The sequence below is a fragment of the Phoenix dactylifera genome, chromosome 4 (genome assembly GCF_051530095.1).
Source record: "Phoenix dactylifera cultivar Ajwa chromosome 4, Ajwa_hap1_PhDact_Kaust_v1.1, whole genome shotgun sequence".
NCBI lineage: Eukaryota > Viridiplantae > Streptophyta > Magnoliopsida > Arecales > Arecaceae > Phoenix > Phoenix dactylifera.
In genome coordinates this window covers 26,941,600-26,965,214 of record NC_143193.1, presented here as the reverse complement: position 1 = coordinate 26,965,214, position 23,615 = coordinate 26,941,600, and the positions used below count along the sequence as shown (strand labels likewise).

The following is a 23,615-nucleotide window of genomic DNA, read 5'->3' as shown; positions in this document are numbered from 1 at the left end:
CAATGGCATTATGGAAAATGGTCTTTCTTGTTCTATTACTTAATGACAATGTCTTTCATATTGATAAAAGCAATAAAAGAAAGAAAGAAGAAGTAAATAACACCCTTCTTTGGCATTGCCGACTTGGTCACATAAACGAATCAAGAATCAACAAGTTGTACAAAGAAGAGTTCTTTGATCCTTATGATTATGAATCATTAGGAACTTGTGAATCTTGTCTTATGGGTAAAATGACTAAGTCTCCATTCATTGGATATGGAGAAAGGGCAAGAGAGTTATTAGGACTTGTGCATACAGATGTATGTGGTCCTATGACAACTCCTGCTAGAGGTGGATACTTTTATTTCATCACATTTACTGATGATTTATCAAGGTTCGGATATGTGTATCTTATGAAACATAAATCCGAAGCCTTTGATAAATTTAAAGAGTATCAAAGTATGGTTGAAAAACAAACTGAAAAATGTATTAAAATCCTTCGATCTGATCGAGGAGGTGAATACCTTTCTAGTGAGTTTTTAAATCATCTTAAAGAAAAGGGCATTCTCTCTGAATGGACACCTCCGTATACGCCACAATTAAATGGTGTAGCTGAACGAAGGAATCGTACTCTATTAGATATGGTACGGTCTATAATGTGCTTTACAGATCTTCCTATTTCCTTCTGGGGTTTTGCCCTAGAAACTGCTGCACTTATATTAAATAGGGTACCATCAAAATTCGTATTTAGTACTCCATATGAGATATGGAGAGGAAAGAAGCCTAATCTTAAGTATCTTAAGATATGGGGCTGTAAAGCTTATGTCAAAAGAAATTTTGGACATAAGCTAAGTGCTAGATCAGATAAATGTATTTTTGTAGGTTATCCTAAAGATAGTATAGGATACATCTTCTATCATCCTACCGAACAAAAGGTCTTTGTAGGTAGACATGCCACTTTCTTAGAGCAAGAGTTTATCTTAGAAAAAGGTAAGGATAGGAGAATTGAACTTGAAGAAGTTCAAGACCTACAAATGGAAACACAAGATATTCCTCAACTAGATGTACCCATTGATGAAGTACAACCACAGCACACATCTCCTCTCCAAAGGTCAGATAGAGTGCGAAATGCACCTAAGAGGTATGGGTTTATCATTGAGAATGATGAAGCCCACATCGTTGAAAATGATGATCCTCTGACCTATTCAGAAGCTATCATGAGTAATGACTCTAACAAATGGTTAGAAGCTACGAAATCCGAAATAGACTCTATGTATACCAACCAAGTATGGACTTTGGTTGATGCACCAGAAGGTGTAAACCCTATAGGTTGCAAATGGGTCTATAAGAAGAAGATTGGAGCAGATGGCCAAGTAGAAACCTATAAGGCTAGATTGGTGGCAAAAGGTTTCAGGCAAAAGCAAGAAATTGACTATGATGAAACTTTTTCACCAGTTGCCATGCTTAAATCTATTCGGATTTTGCTTGCAATAGCTGCATACTATAATTATGAAATTTGGCAGATGGATGTCAAAACCGCCTTCCTTAATGATTATCTTGAGGAAGAGGTTTACATGACACAGCCAGAAGGATTTGTCTCAAGTGGGAGAGCAAATCAAGTATGCAAGCTTAAGAGATCCATTTATGGATTAAAGCAAGCATCAAGGAGTTGGAACATCCGTTTTGATACAACAGTCAAAGAGTTTGGTTTTATCAAAAATGTGGATGAACCATGTGTGTACAAGAAGACTAGTGGGAGTGCCGTTGTCTTCTTAATATTGTATGTAGATGACATACTAATCATTGGAAATGATATTCCAATGTTACAATCGGTCAGACTTGGCTATCAAAAAGCTTTTCCATGAAAGACTTGGGAGAAGCATCCTATATACTTGGTATAAAGATCTATAGGGATAGATCTAAAAGGATGCTAGGCTTGTCCCAGTCTAAGTACATAGATCGTGTGCTGAAAAGATTCAGCATGGAAGGAAGTAAAAGAGGTTACTTACCTATGAGTCATGCATGGCATACGTCTCTTTAAGAAAATATCTCCTAAGACATCTGAAGAGAGGAATAGAATGAATTCTATTCCCTATGCTTCGGCAGTAGGATCAATTATGTATGCTATGCTATGTACTAGGCCTGATGTTGCTTATGCCTTAGGCATAACAAGCAGATTCCAGGCTGATCTAGGAGAGAATCATTGGATAGCTGTGAAAAATATTCTTAAGTACTTAAGAAGGACTAAAGATATTTTTCTAGTTTATGGAGGATCTGAGTTAAAACTAGAAGGATTTTCTGATTCTAGTTTTCAATCAGACCCAGATGATAGCAAGTCCACTTCAGGGTATGTCTTTACCCTAAATGGTGGTGCAGTGAGCTGGAAGAGTTCCAAGCAGCAAACTGTAGCTGACTCAACTACTGAGGCAGAATACATCGCTGTAAGTGAAGCCGCTAAGGAAGCTGTCTGGATGAAGAAGTTCATCTCTGAGTTGGGAGTAGTTCCTGAGATTGCTGGACCAGTTCCAGTTTATTGTGACAACACTGGAGCTGTTGCTCAAGCAAAGGAATCAAGGTCTCATCACAAATCCAAGCACATTCTAAGACGCTTCCACCTCGTTCGAGAGATCGTCGAGAGACAAGACATAGTCATTGAACGAGTAGACACAAAGAACAACTTAGCAGACCCGTTCACTAAAGCTCTACCACAACAGCAGTTTGATCGCCACCTCGATTGTATGGGGATGAAATATAAGGGCGATTGGCTTTAGTGCAAGTGGGAGATTGAAAGAGTAGATGCCCTACAAGCCAATCGCAATATGTATTGTGAAGGATTTTTTTTTGATTTTCCAAATCATGTACATGACATTTAATATAAATTTAGGCATTGTGTTTCATCATATGCTGTTGATTATATTTGTGATGAACCCCTTAGATTAAGGCAATGATTTTGAGGCTATGATGAGATTATACTAGTGAGACTTAAAATCCTAAAATCCTAATCTTAAATATTCCCAGTCATTGGTACATTGAGTCGGGGATCAATGTTTACCGGAAAGACTGGCACATCTTATGTATGCTCGATGCAGAGGGTGATTGATCTCACAATCACTTGTGTGGAGACACTAATACAAAGATGTGGGTGCTCATTAGAGAAATGAGTTCACTGAATTGACCTACAAAGAGAAATCTTATGAAGTCTTACTTACATGTCAAAAGATGATTCTCTTAGTGGGAGTTGTGCAACTGATCCTTTGACCTGAGATCATCATAGTATCTTGTGCACATAAATCCATATTTTGGTTTCCACTCATTCATGACAATAAGTTATATACGAGGTCTTCTGGATATGGTGGATTATGTACGAAGGTTATGAGCAGGTCAACAAGGAATTAATCACTTCTAGTAAGAGAAGATCGCATCCTATTTATTCTAATCATATGATAATTCAGGAAGCCTTTGATCAAAGCACAATGAAAATTAGAAAGAGTTTTTAATATTTCATTATTCGAATTATCATTAGAAGATTGAGAAATATATGAATATGAAATTGAGTTTGACATATATTCATACTCATATACATATTCGGGATGCAGTTTGATTAAAGGATTGAATTGCACGGTAACTTGCCACTGAAGGGTATTTTTGGTATTTCCACCAAATTTCATATTTTTCGGGTAGACATGACACGTTGCTAGACGTCAATCTTGTCTTATAGGTTTGATCGAATTAAAGAGTTTAATTCGATCACCAACTAGAAAGGATTCTAATTGTTAAGTTCGGATTTGCGCAGTTTGGACTTAAATCGATTAGAAGAGTTCTAATCAAGTTGGGTCAACTCGCACTCACACCTATTGCTGGCTAAGTATGGAACCCAATGGGTCACACACAAGAAAACTTATTAAGGATCTAATTGGATTAGATCATGTTTGCAAGATAGACATCCTAGCAGTTGTTGCAAACCCTTAGCTCTTGATTCTTAATTGATCTAATTTGATTAGATCATGTTCTAATATGGGTTAGCCAAGAGTTGGCACCTAATTGGCTTGGTTTGAGTCTAATTGGATTAGATTTAATAAATCATTCAATCTAGACCGTTAGATCTTGATCTACCGTTGGATGAAGACATAATGGAGAGTTGCTTTAACCCAATTGGATTGGGTTAGAGGATGACTATCATAATTTCTGCATTTATATTATATTATTTGATTGCTTCCATTAAGGTGATCTTGGCTTATAAGGGTTTTATGTTAAGGAACTTTATCAAGAAATTTTTAAATTTCCTAGCTTCCGCTGCCCATTATAGCATGATAGAACCCTTCACAAGTTGCCTTGAATCCGATATGGATATATATAACTCTTCACGAATCTCCATCCCAAGGTAAAAAATGATTTATGTGAAAATAATATTTTTTGTAGCTTTATGCGACCTGATCCATCCAACCCGTCCTGTCTAACTCTACTCATCCTGCTTCACCTCGAAGCAAGTATGGGGTAGGTATGGGCAATAGCCTACCCAACCCATACCTGACCCATGCCATCCCTACATATAATTGCTGGCCACTGAAGTGGCAATCATGTGCTCGTTGATGGTTGAAATGTCCTTGAGCTCCCATGACATTTGGAGGATAAATGATGCTTGGGTGGCTATCAGTTTATCAAACAAGGATGGGGATCATTGCAGCTTCCTAAGGAAAGATGAATCAGCTTGTGAGCAGCATGGAGCTTTATGAGGCCAGTGAGCTCAGACTCATCTTTTTGTGCTCCAAGTCATTGTCTTGGATTGCTAGGCGATCCCATCTAGGAGTATTTCCATGCAGCAGGTAGTTCTAAATTTCCGGGATGGAAGCAAAAGCTCCCATACATTTTTCTCCTTGTAAATTATTATTCTATTTCCTTTTGGGTGTGTATAGTTTGTATTGGGGTTTCCTTTTGCTTAAAATGTCATAGCCTTTTGTATCAGTATAAGTTATTTCTAAACTGCTGGCTTTCTTTAAAGCATTAGAAAAATACAAATTTCAGTTTTAGCTCTTATCAAAATTGAAGATCAGTTATGATGACTAGCTGCTATTATGATGTCATGAAAGATGAGAATGTTGTTTTGAAGGGCAGATAGAAGTGTGGAAAGTTGCGATGTGAAAATGAAAAGCAAGGGAACTCTAATGGGAAGACTAAAATCAGGAGGATTCTGTTTGGGTTTAGATTAAATTTATAGCAGTAATTTAAAATAACATGCCAGTAAAGTTAACTGTTGATTGAATGCCATGGAACTTTTGTTTCTCCTCACCAAATAACAATGCAGTTGTCATTGTTTAATAAAAGAGGACTATTCTGGGGTTGGGCTTAAGTCCCAGGTCCCACTGTTATACACATGGGTTTCATTGAGCTGAATAAAATTATTAGCTAGAATGTGCAGTGGTCATTTGATGGATGCCATAGCTTCAATGATGTATGCTTGCCTCCAAAAGGAAAGGTATAAGTTTAGATTTAGACCTGAATTTTGTATGAAACTAACCAAGAAAGTTTTTGTCTTTTTGAAATGGTAATCGATTACTATATTTAACCTAGCATTTGTTCTAGAGTCTAAACTGGTTTTTAAAGGGTTTCTGTAGTTGAATAATCAAAGTCAAGCTAGCAGAACGGGGAAAAATCAGAAACCAAACGAGAATAAACAAAATGGGAATAGAATAATACTTCCTACGTAGTGATCTCGAACCACCATGAAACCTGTGTCTCAAACCTAGAGTTTGAAGGTCTCATACCTTTCACAGAATCGCACAATAAGATGACAAGAAGGCATTTTGATTCATACTTCTTCAATAATCAACCATTCAATGGAAAAAGGAAGAACTTATAAAGCTGCTCGTTGCATTGGAGAATTTAACTAGAAAAGAAGATACAAAATATAACTAATTTGGGCTCCTAATCACATAAGCCTGTATATACAAGTATTCTTGTATGCTTTAACTTTTGTTATTTTAAGTATAAGAATTACATAGGAATTTTGTGCATATACTAGTTGTCCTCTTCAAATCTTTCAGGAGTTAGCTAATTGTCATGTATACCCCTTATTGGAGGCTGGTTTATCTAGTTTACATGATGGTCGGCAGTTTTCTTTTCTTTGTCCATCAGATTTAAAGAACCTATATTGTTTAATTTCGGATCAGGCTGTGTTAATTTATATGACACTTATGCTTGCTTTATATTGTTTTTCCTATGCTCTTCCCCTTATTCTTCCCTGCATGGCCTTTTGTAATCCATGAACTTGTCTAAAGTAATCTTATGCAAAAGGGAAAAGTATAATTGTTACCTTTCTTCCTACCAAATCAGTGCTATTTTTTATAAATGACTGCTTCAGTTTTGTCAGAAGGTACTGCATTTGAGCTTCAGCATGTTATATATAAATTTTCTAATATATGAATGGATTTTAGGACTTTGTGTTTGACGAACTGGAAGAGGTTCTTCGTTACTATCCGCATAATTATCATGGTGTGGACAGAGATGGTAGACCTGTTTATATTGAAAGGCTTGGGAGGGTCGATCCAAGCAAACTTATGAAGGTTACAACAGTTGAACGATTTCTAAAATACCATGTTCAGGTGTTAGAGAAAGTTTTCACTGAGAAATATCCAGCATGTTCACTTGCAGCCAAAAAGCATATTGATACAATGATAACAATTCTAGATGTACAAGGAGTGGTATGTTGCTGCTAGCTTACCTGACTGTTTATTTGTGACCTATCATTATCCAATGTGACTAATGGAAACTTGACTAACTTGATTATGCAGAATTGGATGAGCGTTGGCAAATTGGCTCATGATATAGTCCTCCGCATCAATAAAATTGATAGTGATAACTACCCTGAGGTTGTCTATATATTATACACTGAAATTTTTAGACATTTTTGTACAAGCAACTTTTCTATTTTTTTTTCTTGATGCTGGCTCATTTGTGCAGATATTGCATAAGATGTTCATTGTTAATGCTGGCAATGGTTTCAGATTACTATGGAGTGCTTTAAAAGGTTTCATTGATCCAAGGACATCTGCAAAAATACAGGTAAACATAATTGGCTTTGTCATTGCCCCGCAACAAGTTTATAGCTAACTCTTTTTTCTACCTTAATTTGCAGGTATTAGGAGATGCATATCGAACCACGTTACTTGAATTTATTGACATGAGGTTTGGATTATTTTTGCTGTATAGGTTTTGCAGTGTCTTGAATTGGTCTAAGATGTAACTTTCTGGACCTCAATGTGGTATTTTTTTCATCTCTCTCTTCTTTTTTGGGCAGTCAACTGCCTGATTTTCTTGGTGGCTCTTGCACTTGCACTAATGAGGGAGGATGTCTTAGATCCAACATGGGACCATGGAATGATCCACATGTAATGAATGTATGAGCCATTTAATCCATTTTCCATTTTTTGAAACATAGTGATATTTAAGCAGTTAGGAAAGATTTAGTGGTAATTTTTTTAGATTTTTCTTTTGCAAACAATTATAGAATCATACCCTAATCTGTTTCTTCAGTTAGCTCGATGTGCCCAGACAAGCTCAAGGAAGAGAACCAGTCTATCTGGTGAAGAATTGACCACCCCGGTTAGATGACATCTATTAAATTTGGTAGATAACTGCTACTAATGTTATGGCCAACTAGTATTCATGGTTTAATAGATATATCAAAATTTGCAGAATTCAGTGCCAGAAGTCATCACTCGGTTGGAACCAGATTTCCCTGATACTGCCCCTTTAACAGGATTAAGTCGTTCATTTGCCGTTCAGTCAACTCCAGCTTGTGAAAATGTTAGTTTCCTTCTGGCACCTATCTCCTTGGCTGAAGAAATACATATCTGTTTTTGTATGACTGCTTGTTTGTACATATCTGCATCCACATGTGCAGGTGTAGTTCATGCATTAGAATTGTGCTTGAGCTATATGCGAGTGGTGTGTGACATGCCGGCATGCAAGTGTGCATTCTTTCATGCATGTAGCTGTTGCATGCTAAAGTTTATTTTCTGCTTTCCATCATTGTTATTTCCGTCGCTCATTCAAAGTCTAAATAGATCTCAAACATTTCACATACTATAAGCAAAACATGCTAGTGCTGAAAATTGTGTTAAAGATACGATTATCTGAGGTGTTAGTATTTATGCTGTGTTCTTTTTATGGTCTTTGGAAGATCTTTTCCTTGTAGCTTAGAGGTTCTCTACCTATAATGTCAAAGGGTCTGTGTAGCTGATGTGGCTTAACAAGCCTATGAATGAGACAGTCCAGATATATAGGTCTTCATTTTGCATCAAGAAAGGCCGAACCGGACTGAATCGCTCGGTTCGGCCTGTACTGAGCTGACTCGGTGGGAAACCGGTTCGGTTCGGCCATTGGAGTTGGTTCCGACCCTGAATCGATTGGAACTGATTCTGAACCGATCGGAACCGGATAGAAAAGGTCCAAACGGTTTCAGCCCGACCCGGACCGTACCGGCCGGTTCCGTTTGAACTCGGTGGGAACCTTCCAGTTCACATCGAGTCGACCCGGTTCTAAACCGGGCCTTCTCTTTTTTTCTTTGTTTGCTGATAAAATAATGCTGGGAAAGCCCGAGAAGGCCTTCCAAACATCATTTCTAAGCAGCGGAGAGCTTTCCGTCTTTCCTCCTTTCTCCTACGGTGAAAATCACACTAATATAGCACTTCAGAAGAAAGATCTAAGCCTAAATAAGGTGTGCTTTCTTTTTCCTATCTCATTCCCTCACTTTTTTTTGGAGAACTTAAAAAATAGCTCGAAAATTGTAAAATAAGAAGAGATCATGTCAAACTTTTTAATTTGCGCTTGATTTTATTATATGTTGTATATCTATGGATGATCTACACGATGACATAAAAATTTTTAATTTTTGGATTATATATAATTTTTAAAAATTAAAAATTTATTTTCGGATTAAAAAATAATAATTATAAAAAAATAAAAACTGTAAATTTAGAAGTATTTAGGGGCATGTAAGCTACTCTCCAGCAACATTTGGTGTTCCTTTTTTCAAGTTTTGATTTGATCATGCGCATAGTGGCCTAGGCCTAAATTTTAAAAAAATTGAGAAATAAGTAGTCTTTGATGCATGCCTATGGGCCTAAAAAAATATATGTAGCATCCATTATTGGGTTCTACATGAATCTAAGCTGAAATTATTTTTTTAAAATATTAATATTTAAAAAAATATTTTTAATTTTAAAAAATAATTAAAAATATATAAATAATACCAAAAATTATTAAAAATTAATAGTACGTATTACATAATTTAGAAGTAGGTTGAGGACTTCTCTGGGGTAGATGAGTAATCAGCGGAGTTTTTTTTTCGGTGGAAGATGCAAAAAAACTTTGTTTGAAGTAGCAAATATATTCTTCTGAATTTATAAAATTTAAACATATTTTTAAATTTAAAAATTGTTAAAAAAATTATAAATAAAAAATATAAAAAATTAATGTTATAAATTAGATAAATCAGATGTATTTTTTGACATAAAAAAATATCTTCATCGTAACAAAATTTTGTTATTTTTAAATAATTGATAAATTGATGCAGTTGATAAAACTGCAAGAATGGAGCCATCAAGAAAAAAAGGCAGAGCATGATATTGGCTGGGATCATGGACAAATACTTTCGGGTCGGCACTATAGAAAGTGCAACTGGTGCAATAGAGTTCAAGAGAAGAGAGGTAGCTAGGTTGAAATAGCACTTAGCCCCGACGTATCTATGTGCCGAAAATGCCCACAGGAGGTTCGACTGCTGATGGAAAAATACTTCGCTGATTTTAGAGTGCGAAGAAGAGAGTTTCCAAGAAGAAGGCGAAGGTGGACCACCGAATGACAGAGCCACCATTCTATCACTGTAGGGAGTCAAAGGAGGCGTCCGCTCCAGATAACAATGAGGCGCAAATTCAGGCTGCCATGCAGATGAGCTTAGATGATTAATGGTAGTAGGATGAGGTGGCCAGATATAGGGCTCAATTTGGGCCTTTATACTACGAGTCGGGCTTTGGTTCTGCGAGTAGCAAGACAGATCCAGAGTTCAGGAGGACCTTAGTTAGGAAGACCGTCAGTAGAGACGGTGGTCGTATTGCATCTATGCTAGGAGCTTTTGGTAGCAAAAGAAATTCATCCAGAGAGATTTCACTAGGAGCAGCAATCCATGATTTAGATCTACATGCTTTTTCCAATAGAGATTTGAAGGGTAAGAAGGCAACTACCCATCACACCAAAAAAAAATAAAAGGCACCTGCAACCCTAATAGAGAGTGTCGAGGAGGAGTTAATTCATTCAGATTCAGAGACTAGGAGCAGTAGTTCTGGTGGTCATAGATCTCCTGGCTAAGGAGAAAGTCGAGGACATGAGACGGTCATTTATGCGACAGCCATAGGGTGATCTTTGATTCACTGGTGAGTCCCAATTTACGCATGCTAGATAGGATAAGGACTACGGTGCACGATCTGGTAGAGCCCGCCATGACTGATTGCATATAGAAGACGAGCTCCTCGAGATCATTCAAGAGAACACAATGCAACTACAGATGACCTCGTACGTAGAGTAGAATACATAGACATCAAATTTCAAGTCGTATACGGAATCCTATTATCCGCAACCACAGGTAGCCTATGACCCACAGGGATATAGATATGGATATTGTGCATTTGAGGCATCTTTCGGTGGCTACTACCCTATGCAGCTCGGAGCATCTTACGGGTTGGATTTTGTTGCCGACTTATTCAGATGGGCTCCTTTACAGCCATTTTATCAACTAAGGAATATCTCTCAGAGCCAAAACTTCGACAAGAGATCCGAGAATGCTTATAACCTGGAGTGCGTTCCTTATAGGATGAGCATATAAGACTACAACGCTGCTTGGTTAGAGGGGTGGACTGATGTGCCTCCTGACTATACTGATGATCCGGATATCTACGAGAGGCATCAGCACTCGATGAGATTTTAGATATCGGTATGTATGTTGTACTTTAAATATATGTAATTGATTGTATTATTTTATATTTTTCACCTCACTACTTGATTTGGAAATATTTCATGTTGCTTCTTATAGCATGCAATATCTCACTAATTATTTTATGATTTGTATCATTTTAAAACAATAAGATGTATCATTAATGTTAAACTGAAATCATAGAAACATAAAAAATATAAAAAAATAAAAAAAAAAAGTCAAATTAGACTTAAAATCATTGAAAAAGTTTAAAAGATTGATTACTAATTAAATCAACTTGAAAAACTCCACTAAAAAAAAGGGAATGCTGGTATGGAACGGGTACACCCTACTGTATAGTATGTCGGTATGGTACTGAACCAGTATCATATCGATCCATCCGCCGGCCAGTACGGGTCTCGGTACCGGTTCAGCGGATTTTGTCCAGCATACTAACCAATCTTAATAGATTGTCAAATAAAGTTACCTATTGAGCCATGCCCCTGTGCTGGGACATAATCCTAGAAGTCTAGAACCATAATCAGGCTACAGCCGACTTCATTAGAGCTGGACTGCACCACACTTTGGGACAAATATGCTACCCAAGGATGGAACTGACAGCTTATCACAAGAGGAATTGAGAGGCAAGCCTCCTTGTTTTCTGGTATCCATAGTGTACGAGAACTTTCTGAACCATGTATGTCCATGCAAGAGACTCGTGATCTCAAGGAAGTCATGGCAGTTGCAAGCAAGGACAGAATCCATTTTCTATTGTTATCCTTAAAATTTGTATTTCCTATTGCAAGGAAGTGGATAATTGTTGGTTTGATTGCAGGCTTCTGTGCTGTTATTACTGTTATTATAGATTTTCACTCTCATGTTTGATATTCATCCATGCACATAGTTATAACAGATACATTTGATGTTTGAATTTGGTTTACAAAACACTTATTATCAAGCACACATTTTTCTAATATCTAGTTAGATGACAGAAACCTTTTTCTGAGGACCAAGGGTGTAATGAGGTGGGCTGATCTCTTCTAGATATAATAACTGCTTGGTTGTTGTCATACATTCAGGCTTGTAGCCATCTCTAATATTTATCTTGGAAAAATTTGAAAAACTTCTTCTGGCTCAGCCCACTCAATGGCAAGTGTCCTAACATTTATTAGCACAACAGATGTTGATCAGTGCATGCTACAATGCGTTCATTTGGGTCACAAATTGGATGATCCACCCTTCTAGTGTGCTTTATGCCCAGTTTTTTTTTTTTAAGATACTAGAGGTGGATTATCTTATTGCACATTGCATTGAAGAATTTGGTGTGCTATTGTCTCATTTCCATCGAAGCATGGCTTGTGAAACTGTTCCTGATGCATTTATGGTGTCTCAGAACCTTGCTCTCACCAAATGGAAGGGCACCTCAAACTCATGCCTGATATGTGTGCTACACAATTGAGAGTGCAGGCTTGTACTGAGCATGTTTTGTTTGTGAATTACATGGTGCTGCACCTTGCATCACACCATGCCCTGCATAGCAATCAGCACCTAGGATTTGTAAAGCCCAAGCGTCATTGGCATGTCGGTTACTGGGTTACACTGTAGGCATGCTGAAGAAATTCAATTAGATACATGTAAAGTGGGCCTCAAACACTCATAGACCTACTGGTCCAAGATTTTTGCAAGTGAGTTCATAATATGCCAAAAAAAGATATTATTGATTCTTTTCTTTAAGAATATGCATGATATAGATTATATGATCATGAATGTTTAAGAGAAGATGAAACATTTATTAATGTTCTGAGTTCTTCTTGACGTTACATTTTGTGCTCTCAGATTAAGATTGATGAACATGAGGCTTCCATCAGCTTGACTAGTCAACCGGAAGTCAATAACAGAATTGGAGGTAAAACTTCAATTTCTCCTGATGCACATTTAGATAAATATTGCTTTTATTTTAATGTTATATAATTACTTTTAAAGGTTCCTCTGGCATTTGTACAGTCCTTTTAGTGGAGCATCCTAATTCTTATAGTCTATAGCATGTTTTCAAATCTTCAATCCTGTGATGGATACAATTGTAAATTCTGCTAGTGTAATAATTCATTGTTGTGTGTATTCTTTCTAGAATAAATAAACTGTTTCAAACTTTCAATTCTTACTATATCGTACTCTTTTGGGGCCAAGTAGTTTATTTCACTGGATGCATTTCACATACTTACGTCAGCTAGATGCTTTATGTGAAATGGATTCAATCTAACCCTTCCTCCTTGAGTTTTGTGGTATTAAATTCTAGATGCTATTGAGCCAAGACCATCACAAAGATTGGAGACCACCAACAGAAATCCTTTTGTCATTGGGCCAATCCTGCCTCTGGATCAAAACCTTGCAGAGTCTGACAAATAATATTTACTTATTGTGCATGAGGCTTTGTAATGTTAAAAATGCCCAATAGGTTTGGTTAGTTAACTAACAACTTTCCATAAAAGTGTATGGCAATGCAGTTTATGATTCCTAGGCTGAGATCTCCCTGAAAACCCATCATCTAGTCATTGACTGTTGATCACCCATTGTTAGAATAATTTGTTATGGTGCCTCATCATTTAAAGCTAAAGAATTGTTAGATTTCAGTTGATCTATTTTAATTTATAGCCAAAGGATTTTCATATTTGGGTGAGACCAAAGGATTTTAATCAACTTTCCATGGGTAACCTAGTTTGATTCTCTAATCATCTAGCATTGTTGGAGTATGGGGAATTGGATGGCTCTATTTAATATTGGACAGCACTCAAAAGGATTTTTGTTTTTCCCTCTTCCTTAATTAATTCTTCATCTCTCATTGAGATTTAATTTGGAGTTGTTTTTTTTTGACTTTGTCAAGCTTCCCCTTAAAGGCTCAAGCTCACAGCTTTCCTTGGTAAGTTTTAACATCTAAAAAGTACAGAGACCTCTGTACCCACTTTTTCACCTTCTTTGGTTGGTGAAATAATTTTACAATCTTTTCAAATTAAATTCACATAGCTTGTCTTTGGATGTTTACCAATTTGGAGTTTTTGTTTGTGCTCTAGTAATTTTTCATGCTTTGTTAGTTTCCTTCTCCATTTATAAAATCTTTATGAATCTAAGCAATTATATTTATAATTTTATATCCAGTGGTCTAAAATAGAGGAAAAAATGTATGAATATAATAACGGGCTAGGTACAATAATGTTTCAGTTTTAATGAATATTAGCTTCCTTGGCAAGTTTCGTCACCAACCCTTCCATTACCCAACGAGTTGGTGGGGTGAGGGAAGTCTGATCTGTCCTGACTCATGAACCCAATGGATCAGGTTAGGTGGTGGGTTTGGTAAATGTGTTGAGTCATATTTTTTGGATCTCACCACTAAGTGGCTTTAAATCCTCGTTGATTGTCATTAGGGACCTCTTTAAGAAAGGGGCAGTTTTGATTCAGAAGGGGTATATAGGTAGTTTTCTCCCTCACAGACATCTATGTGAAGCTCCACTAGTAGTAATTTTTAATATCATAGACTACGCTTAAGGAAAAAAGTGAACCTACCACAAGACCACATCAGGATAAAACCCAGAGTCTAGAAAGATTTCATGCACTTGTCCTTTCCAACACAAAATTTGTTCATCTTGAAATGCTGCCTGTTGCCCAGAAGATGCAGCTCAAGAGGGGGGTGAATTGGGTTTTTCAAAACTTTTCTTCTAAGTGCAGCGGAATAAAATAATTCTTAAGTAAATGACTGAAATATAAATGCAATAAACAAAGTAAGCAATGCACACACACAAACACAAAGATTTTATAGTGGTTTGGTGCCACCCTGCACCTATATCCACCCCCAAGACCTCTTGGAAATTTTCACTATAATCCTTCCTGATTACAGTGCGGTTCTTTTACGAGTTCACAATTCAACTCATTGTTTTCTCGGGATCACAACGAACCCAGTTGGTTTTCACAGGATCACCAACTTACAACCTCACCCTATTTGTTTTTCGGGCTCACAAACAACCCAGTTAGTTTTTTCCAAGGCACACCAACCAAAACTTTTTGCCTTGTTGAATCTTCCTGATTAACAACTTCCAATTTAGGTTTGGAAGAACCTTTACAAGTGTAAGAATGAAAGCAGTTACAACAGCAATTAAAACAAAGTATTAAATGTTGTAACAAAAACAGAGCTTAAATAAATTGAGCAATAAATGAAAGCTCTGAAGCTATTAAGTAGTTGACTGTGGATGAAGGGCCTTGAATGCAAGCTGCCAACTCTTCACTTGAATCACTGCTTTTGCTCTGACTGATTTTCTCACACAAAGATTTGGCTCTAAAACTCACTTGAGGATTTGGACTTGGAAAGCTTAAGTACTCTTAGATTTCTCTATTTCTTTTGATAGGCTTTTTCCTCTTCTTGTTCTTGAGGTGCTCCCATGTGTTTATAAGCTTTTAAGAACCTTAGAGACCCAAACTAGCCGTTAGAAAGTGGAAGAGAGCTGTTGAAATCCTGAAAAACTAGCCGTTGGAGGTGTCAACAAACTTGGAGTCGACTCAACCATTTTGGGAGACGGTTCGTCTGAGATAGGAGACGTTTTGCGCCTGTTGGGAGTCGGCTCGAGATCAGGCTCTTCAAAAATAATATTTTGTTATTTTTTGCGGGAGACGGCTCGCGTAAGTCGGGAGTGGACTCGCGCACTGTTCTTTTAAAAGTGTGTTTCTGCCTTTTCCTGTGGGAGTCGGCTCCTGGAATGCTAGAGTCGACTCGAGCTCTGTGCTAAAGTTACCATTTGTGCCAGAGTCGATTTGAGGCTTCCAGGAGTCGGCTCCTTGACTATTCTTTTGGCTTTCTCTTTGAAAATCATCAGATCTCTTGCTATGCTTCCTACAAAATAACATTTTTCTTGCAACACAAACATTAGTAATTATACCACAAAGTTTTGTGATCAACAAAATCAATTCTAGGGTCAACAATCTCTCCCTTTTTGATGATGACAAAACTTTGAGTAAATGCAAGTATAAAAATAGTATGTGTGCTAGGAATAATTGCATAGCTAAGCATATTTCATGATAATGCTTTAGAAAATCATCATCAGCTCAACACAATCAAAATATTACGTTCTAGGCTGACTTTTCTAAGTTCAGTTTAAGACATAAAGCATTACATATAAGCATATACCCATTTATCTTCTTCCTTAACATACTGAGCATATACTCACTCAACTTCTCCCCCTTTTTGACATTATCAAAAAGATTGCAAAAAAAAATCATGAATCAATGAGCAATATGTGAGTGAGAATATTTCAGAGCAATCTATCCATTCAAGGTTCTTTTATGATATTTCAATTTAGTGCACAGAAACTAAGACATGGATTAATGCAAATTGTGATGAATTTCATAGCTTACCTAAAATCAAAAAGATTTGAAAGTTCTTTTGAAGCTTTTTGATAACTCTCTTACTCCTTTAAAACTTATAGCATCAAAATCATTAAAATGAATTGGCACAGGATTGAAACACTAAAGTGCAAGCCAATAAGAACTCATTAGTGAATTCCAAAACAGATTTTCTAATAGTGACAGATGAAATGCTTTTTCAAATAATTTTCAAAACAACTGATTTGCCCATTAGGTGCATTTTAAAATCTATCACATGTAATAGCAACTTTAAATTTGTTCACAAGAGATATTCAAGAAAATTTAAATAGTTTCAAGATATTCAGATTATGCAACAATTAACTTTTTCTATCCTCCTTTTTTTATTAAATTAGAGGCACTTAAGATCAACTATTTGAATTGCAATTTGGCTCATAATTGATGCATAAGATATATTAACCAAATAGCAAGCCTCAAGGTGTATCACAAAGATTTTCAGATTTAAATTTCAGATGATACATATTGGAGAGTATTAGGATTACTTCTCATTTAGTATTCTTTCTCTCTCCTTTAGTTATGGATTTATGCGATTAAGATCCATATGATCTCTCCCCCTGAAATTTTTTTTCTCCCCCTAAATTGATCATTCCATCTAGGAGTTTAGAATTTGAAGATAATTTTCAATAAAACATTCAAATTGTCAATTTCAGAAATGTGTTTTCTATGAGTTTCAGCACAACTTAAACCATTGAGAACATTTTTTCAAGTATCAAATCATATTCATTTGAGATAAGAAAAGCTCTATAGAACTAAACTCAAAGTATAAGCTATTATATAACTAAGACAAGTAAGGCAACATAAGGAGGTTCATCAAAATCAATCCATTCTTCCTAATTTGCAGATTCAGATTCCTTCATTCATTTTTAAGAATTCATTTAAGTTGAATTATGTTTCTTTCAAATAATCATAGTTATGATCAAATTTTCAACTTTAGAATCACTTGTTCATTTTTAGAAACTTATCTTCTTCTATCTTAGGATTTTGTTTCTTTTATATATGCATGAATTAATTTTCAGCTTTTGTAATAATTTCAAGCTTTCAAACAAAATATTCTAGTGTTGATTTAAATCAAGTTTTAGATTTGGATATCCAAATTTTCTTAGATCCTGGTTGACAAGTAATTATTTTTTCTTTAAAAACTCAAATTTTCTTAATTCCTCTAGTCATATTGTTTTTAAATAGACATGAATGTGCCAAGTGTTCCTTGCTTCTATAGTAATTACATTTTATGAAGACATGATTAGAATTAGTAACTATTGTATTGGGTGAATTTTGAAGTCTTAGCGTTTAAGTCTTCTACCTTTTAACTCTAGATCATTATTTTCAATAATTAATTGATCCTTTTGTTTTGAAACTATTTTTTTTTTCTTCAAATAGTTTAGAGTTTATTTTCCTAAATTCTTTATTTTTCTTTTCTGACTGTTTTAGTTCATAATATAGAGCTTCATCTATTAGTAACATCAAGAGGGGGTTCAGGTTTTACCTTATCATCATGTGCCATAAGGCACAAGTTGTTTACCTCAATTTCTTCTTCTTTGGAGCTAAATTCTTCATTGTCGCTCCAAGTTTTCAACTTCTTTTTCTTGTTCTTGCTTGGCTCCCCTTTGGCCAAGGCTTTCTTTCTTCTCATACCTTTCTTCTTTCTTTCTCTGTTCAGCTCTCCCTCAGCTGAAGCTTTTCTTCTTTCTTGCTTGTTCTTGTTCTTCATTTTCAGGAAGTTCTTGGTTTCCTTGGTGATTGATGATAAGTCTTGGTCTTCATCACCGGATTCTACACTTTTTGAGCTTTCTTCCTGATTGGAGGACTTGAATGCTGAGTATCTCTTGCCTCCATTTCTATCCTCTTCTTGGATCATAATGCTCATCTCATGGGTCATGAGGGAACCCAAGAGCTCATCCAATGATAGCTCGTTTAGATCTTTTGCCTCTTGAATGGTTGTCACCTTCGCTTCCCAAGACTTAGGCAAAGATCTAAGTACTTTCATCACAAGATCAGCATTAGTACATGGTTTTCCTAAAGAATTCAAATCATTAATGATAATGGAAAACCTTGAAAACATTTTAGAAATAGATTCATAAGATTGCATTTTAAACATTTCAAAATCTTGTGTTAACAAATTAATTTTTGTTTCTTTGATATTACTAGTTCCTTCATAAATCATTTCTAATTTGTCCCAAATTTTTTTAGCAGAAGAGCAAATAGAGATTTTGTAAAATTCATTTTCACTAAGAGCACAATAAAGTATATTCATAACTATAACATTTGAATGAACTACTTTCTCTTCATTTTTAGTGTTAGTGAATGTGTGTGGACCATGTACTATGAGATTCCATAAATCATAGCTTTGTGCTTGAATATAAATTTTCATTCTAATCTTTCAAAGACTGTAGTTCAATCCAGCAAACAGTGGGGGTCTGCTTGTGGATTGACCTTCGGCCATCAAAGTTCCTACAGGGGTTGCCATAGTTCTTTGGCTCTAGACGGTTAAGTCTACAAAAGTTACAGAGAACCTTGTTCTGAAACCAATTGTTGCCTAGAAGATGCAGCCCAAGAGGGGGGGTGAATTGGGTTTTCCAAAACTTTTCTTCTAAGTGCAGCGGAATAAAATAATTCTTAAGTAAATGACTGAAATATAAATGCAATAAACAAAGTAAGAAATGTACACACACAAATACAAAGATTTTATAATAGTTTGGTGCCACCCTGCACCTACATCTACTCCCCAAGACCTCTTGAAAATTTTTACTATAATCTTGTTTGATTACAGTGCGGTTGTTTTACGAGTTCACAACCCAACTCATTGTTTTTTCGGGATCACAACGAACCCAGTTGGTTTCTTCCCAAAGGCTCACCAACTAAAACCTTTACACCATTTATTTTTCGGGCTCACAAACAATCCAGTTAGTTTTTTTTTGAGGCACACCAACCAAACCTTTTTCCTTATTGAATCCTTCTGATTCAATAACTTCCAATTTAGGTTTGGAAGAACCTTTACAAGTGTAAGAATGAAAGCAGTTACAACAGCAATTAAAACAAAGTATTAAATGCTGTAACAAAAACAGAGCTCAAATAAATTGAACAATAAATAGAAGCTCTGAAGCTATTAAGAGTAGTTGACTGTGGATGAAGGGCCTTGAATGCAAGCTGCCAACTCTTCACTTGAATCACTGCTTTTGCTTTGACTGATTTTCTCACACAAAGATTTGGCTCTAAAACTCACTTGAGGATTTTGACTTGGGAAGCTTAGGTACTCTTAGATTTCTCTCTTTCTTTTGATAGGATTTTTCCTCTTCTTGTTCTTGAGGTGCTCGCATGTGTTTATAAGCTTTTAAGAACCTTAGAGACCCAAACTAGCCGTTAGAAAGTGGAAGAGAGCCGTTGAAATCCTGAAAAACTAGCCGTTGGAGGTGTCAGCAGACTTGGAGTCGACTCGGCCATTATGGGAGATGGCTCATCTGAGATAGGAGACGTTTCGCGCCTGTTGGGAGTCGGCTCGAGATCGGGCTCTTCAAAAATAACATTATGTTATTCTTTGCGGGAGACGGCTCGCGTAAGTCGGGAGTGGACTCGCGCACTGTTCTTTCAAAAGTGTGTTTCTGCCTTTTCCTGTGGGAGTCAGCTCATGGAATGTCGGAGTCGACTCGAGCTCTGTGCCAAAGTTACCATTTGTGCTAGAGTCGACTCGAGGCTTGCAGGAGTCGGCTTTTTGACTATTCTTTTGGCTCTCTCTTTGAAAATCATTAGCTCTCTTGCTATGCTTCCTACAAAATAACATTTTTCTTGCAACACAAATATTAGTAATTATACCACAAAGTTTTGTGATCATCAAAATCAATTCTAGGGTCAACATTGCCTTAGATATGTTCTTCCTTAATGTGCATGAGTTACATCTTTGTATAGACCACCTGCACGTTTTTATCTTGCTTTTGCCTTTTTTGTAGTTTATTATAAGATTGAGATTTTAGTTTGAAATTTGATCTGCCTATATAAACTTGAGTTTGTTATTTATAATAATTATTTTCTCTTTGGTTTTTGTTTCCTTGTGTTTTCCTCTCAAGCTCAATATGTTGCTCAAATTCTGTTCTGCACTGCTTTGTATTGATCTAGATATCATCATTATGCATATAGATATTATAATGTTGTTTGCCCCTACCTCTTCATTTTTCTTGGTTATAAAATTTTTCATGAAGTATATCTATTGAAACAATAAAACCTTTTTCCTCCGCTCTTTATTCTCATAAAGCCTTTTTTATTGGAATTGATTCTTTCGTTGAACGAATAGTATGCAGAGCCAATTGCTGCCCTATTATAATAGAGGAACAATATGGCATTCAACAACCTCTATTAATTCTTTAGTCTTATCATTTTCTCCAAGTTATTATGCATATTGATGTTCGCCGTCTCCTTCCACAATTCTGCTAATTTGTCATGATGACATCACCCATTTTTAGGCCTAACTACTATATAGATCATTGTGCTCTGCCTGTTAGTTTTCTTGCCAATTTGTTTTGGCACTTGGATTCTTTTTGAAGCTTTGCAAGTATGTTTTGCTTCTCTATTTAACACATTTAATTCACTGGTAACACTCTCGGACCTTGAATTCTACTCTGTCTTTTCTTTTATTTTTCTCTCTCTTAGTTTTAATCACCTTCGTTGCATTTATATTACTTTCCCTTTTTCCTGAAGCATGAATACTAACATCCTTCAAACTTTAACATCTTATGATCAAGTCTTTTAACATCTAATTAGTAGACTTCTTACATCCTTACAATTAGTTACTTTTCCATTATAATTTATTTTCGAGATTGATTTTTTTTTGGTTGACATTATATTCAAACTGTTAGTTTTATGTCAAGTGTAATATTGTATTTGTGCATTTTTTTGTTTTGCTACATTTCACGATTTTCCCATCACTTCTCACGAGCTCAAGTTGTCCTTGTGGAATTCACTGTATCTTACAGAACCATTTTGGCCTTTGTGACAGGTGCTTCATCTGATAATTCTATGCCTGAGAATTCATCAACCAAGTTCCTTACGCTAATGCGAGCATTGACTCACTTCATCATGAAACTGCTAGCAATTTTACTTATACTTTTTGGGCTGAGAAATGTGGCCTTTCATCAAGTGGATGTGAGGATATGGGACCATCATAGAATGGATTCTGCAAATGCAAATCCTACCAACCACCTTGCCTCGCATGATGCCAAGCGAGATGCCGTCCTTTCATGCTTGGATAGGCTGCAGAGGTTAGAAGAACTGGTAGTTGAGTTAAATACAAAGCCTAAGAAGATTCCTGCAGAAAAGGAAATCATGATTCTAGAATCACTGAATAGAATCAAATCCATAGAGTATGATTTACAAAAGACAAAGGATGTGAGTACTTTCCTAAATTGTTGAATTGTCTATCTACTCCCATATTTATCAGCTAAAACAGTTTAATCTTAATGTTATTGAAATAGTTTAACCTCCTACACATTGGCTTATTTTTTGCGTCATTGGTTTGTGCAGGCATTGAATGCCACTTCATTGAGGCAAGTAGAGTTGGCGGAGTCGCTGGAGAATTTAAAAGAGACCAGCTTACATGTAAGTTGAAATTGTCCTAGAAAATTATTCCTAAATGTTTGTCATGGAAATGGAGTACAATATCTATCTCCTGACTTCTCTCTGGATGACACTGATTATGGAACTCCTTATCTTTTGCATCAGGAGATAAGTCATAGTTTGCATAAAATTTCATTTTGTTGATCTATTAATGCAGAGGAATTCATGCTGGTTTAAGGATTGCAAGTCTCTTCAACAAAGAACTTAAACAGTCTGTCTGACAGAGTATACCATTTGCGATCCTTGTGTGATGTGCATCCATTACTGCACTAACGAGAATCCTGACTTATTTCTTTATTTTTGCCAGAGGAATATCTGGATTATCTCGTTTCCATCATAGCTAGTCTGCAACAACTATTCTATAGTAAGCAAAACTTGTTCTTTAGAGAGTTGCGAAGGCTCTTTTGTTTATGAATTGATGCTTTAAAACTCTCAAATACGTATCACATACAAATCATTGTATTTTGTTGTATAGCTGGATAGAAAATATTGAAATTTTATTTATTTTAAAACATGCTGAGAACTATTGTCTAGTGCAGTGGTAAAGTTATTAGAGGTTGGTACAAATTATCTGGGTTGAATTCCTGCATTTTCACCTGATTTTGGGCGACCTTCCTCCCGTTCCAGTTCTCAGTTAACAAACACTAATAATTACCTGGATGTACGAACGAGTGTGCAAGCTGGTACTGGCATTTTTATCGAAATTCTCATAATTATAAATAGAGGTGCTACTGTAGAGTGCTGGAGCTAGCTAAGGAGAGTCCACGAGGGACTCGACTAATCTAATAATTAAGTGAATTGAGCCTTCCTACGCTGTTGACGGGGGCCTCGTTGCCGCGCCCCCTCTCTCTCTCTCTCTCTCTCTCTCTCTCTCTCATAAGAAGGTTAGTAATGCTCTTACTCTTTTTTTTTCTTCTGTATGCATATCGATCTCGACAGTTTGTAAGTTTCTGTAATAATTTTCTTCTTTTCTTTTATTCTATCTGTATTATTCTAATATTCAATTAGTTTTCTATATAGATATATATGAGTTATCAGATATATGAAGGAGTCCATATAGAATAATTTCTGTTACAATTAATTGTAGTGAAACAAAATCCGTTTTAATTCCGTAAATTATAAATTTTTAAAATTACTTTTTTGTTTCTTAAATATGTACAGTAAATTACTGTATACTAAATATATGTAACTTAAAGTTTTATAAAGTAAAATGCTGGTGATTAGTTTTTGTTCAATAGGATAACAATAAAGTGACTATTATATTGGTAAATATATATTTTTAAAACTAGGTTTTAAAATACAGTAAATTCTGTATATTAAATTTCTGTATCAAGTATAATGATGCAGCACCAAGCAGTTCTACAGTGGAGGCTAAAGAAGTAAGTGTTATTGGTTGAGCCGTATCTTTCTACCTCCAATCCTCATCAGGACAAATCTGACTATTAAATTTCTATACATATTATATTTTAGTATTTTAATTATGTACACTAAATTTCAAGAACTTATTTCTCACCAAATAAAATTTTATTTATTGAATTTCTGCAAGTAATACTTTAGCTAATAGAATGAAAAATTTATATAAAAACACTAATCTTAAGATCAGAATCTAACAAGGTGGCTAAAATTTAATTTAACATAACCTATGGCA

General features: G+C 35.8%; 1 protein-coding gene across 5 annotated transcripts in view; it reads left to right on the top strand.

The window, feature by feature from the left end:
- The window catches only part of LOC103697890 (phosphatidylinositol/phosphatidylcholine transfer protein SFH9-like), a 74,531-nt gene extending 52,041 nt beyond the window's left edge, over positions 1–22,490 (top strand). The window contains exons 3-14 of one of the 5 annotated variants that reach the window (XM_039118168.3): positions 6,411–6,677; positions 6,768–6,845; positions 6,937–7,038; positions 7,112–7,161; positions 7,274–7,373; positions 7,510–7,578; positions 7,672–7,782; positions 12,779–12,848; positions 21,351–21,739; positions 21,875–21,949; positions 22,125–22,192; positions 22,275–22,490. In XM_039118168.3, the coding sequence (XP_038974096.3) occupies positions 6,411–6,677; positions 6,768–6,845; positions 6,937–7,038; positions 7,112–7,161; positions 7,274–7,373; positions 7,510–7,578; positions 7,672–7,782; positions 12,779–12,848; positions 21,351–21,739; positions 21,875–21,949; positions 22,125–22,175 (1,362 nt within the window). In that variant the 3' untranslated portion in view covers positions 22,176–22,192; positions 22,275–22,490. Of the gene's footprint in view, positions 1–3,087; positions 4,803–6,410; positions 6,678–6,767; positions 6,846–6,936; positions 7,039–7,111; positions 7,162–7,273; positions 7,374–7,509; positions 7,579–7,671; positions 7,783–12,778; positions 12,849–21,350; positions 21,740–21,874; positions 21,950–22,072 lie in introns of those variants that run through there. The other 4 variants (XM_089930103.1, XM_089930102.1, XM_089930101.1 and 1 more) reach the window with 4 other exon arrangements.
- Positions 22,491–23,615: the final 1,125 nt, after the last annotated feature.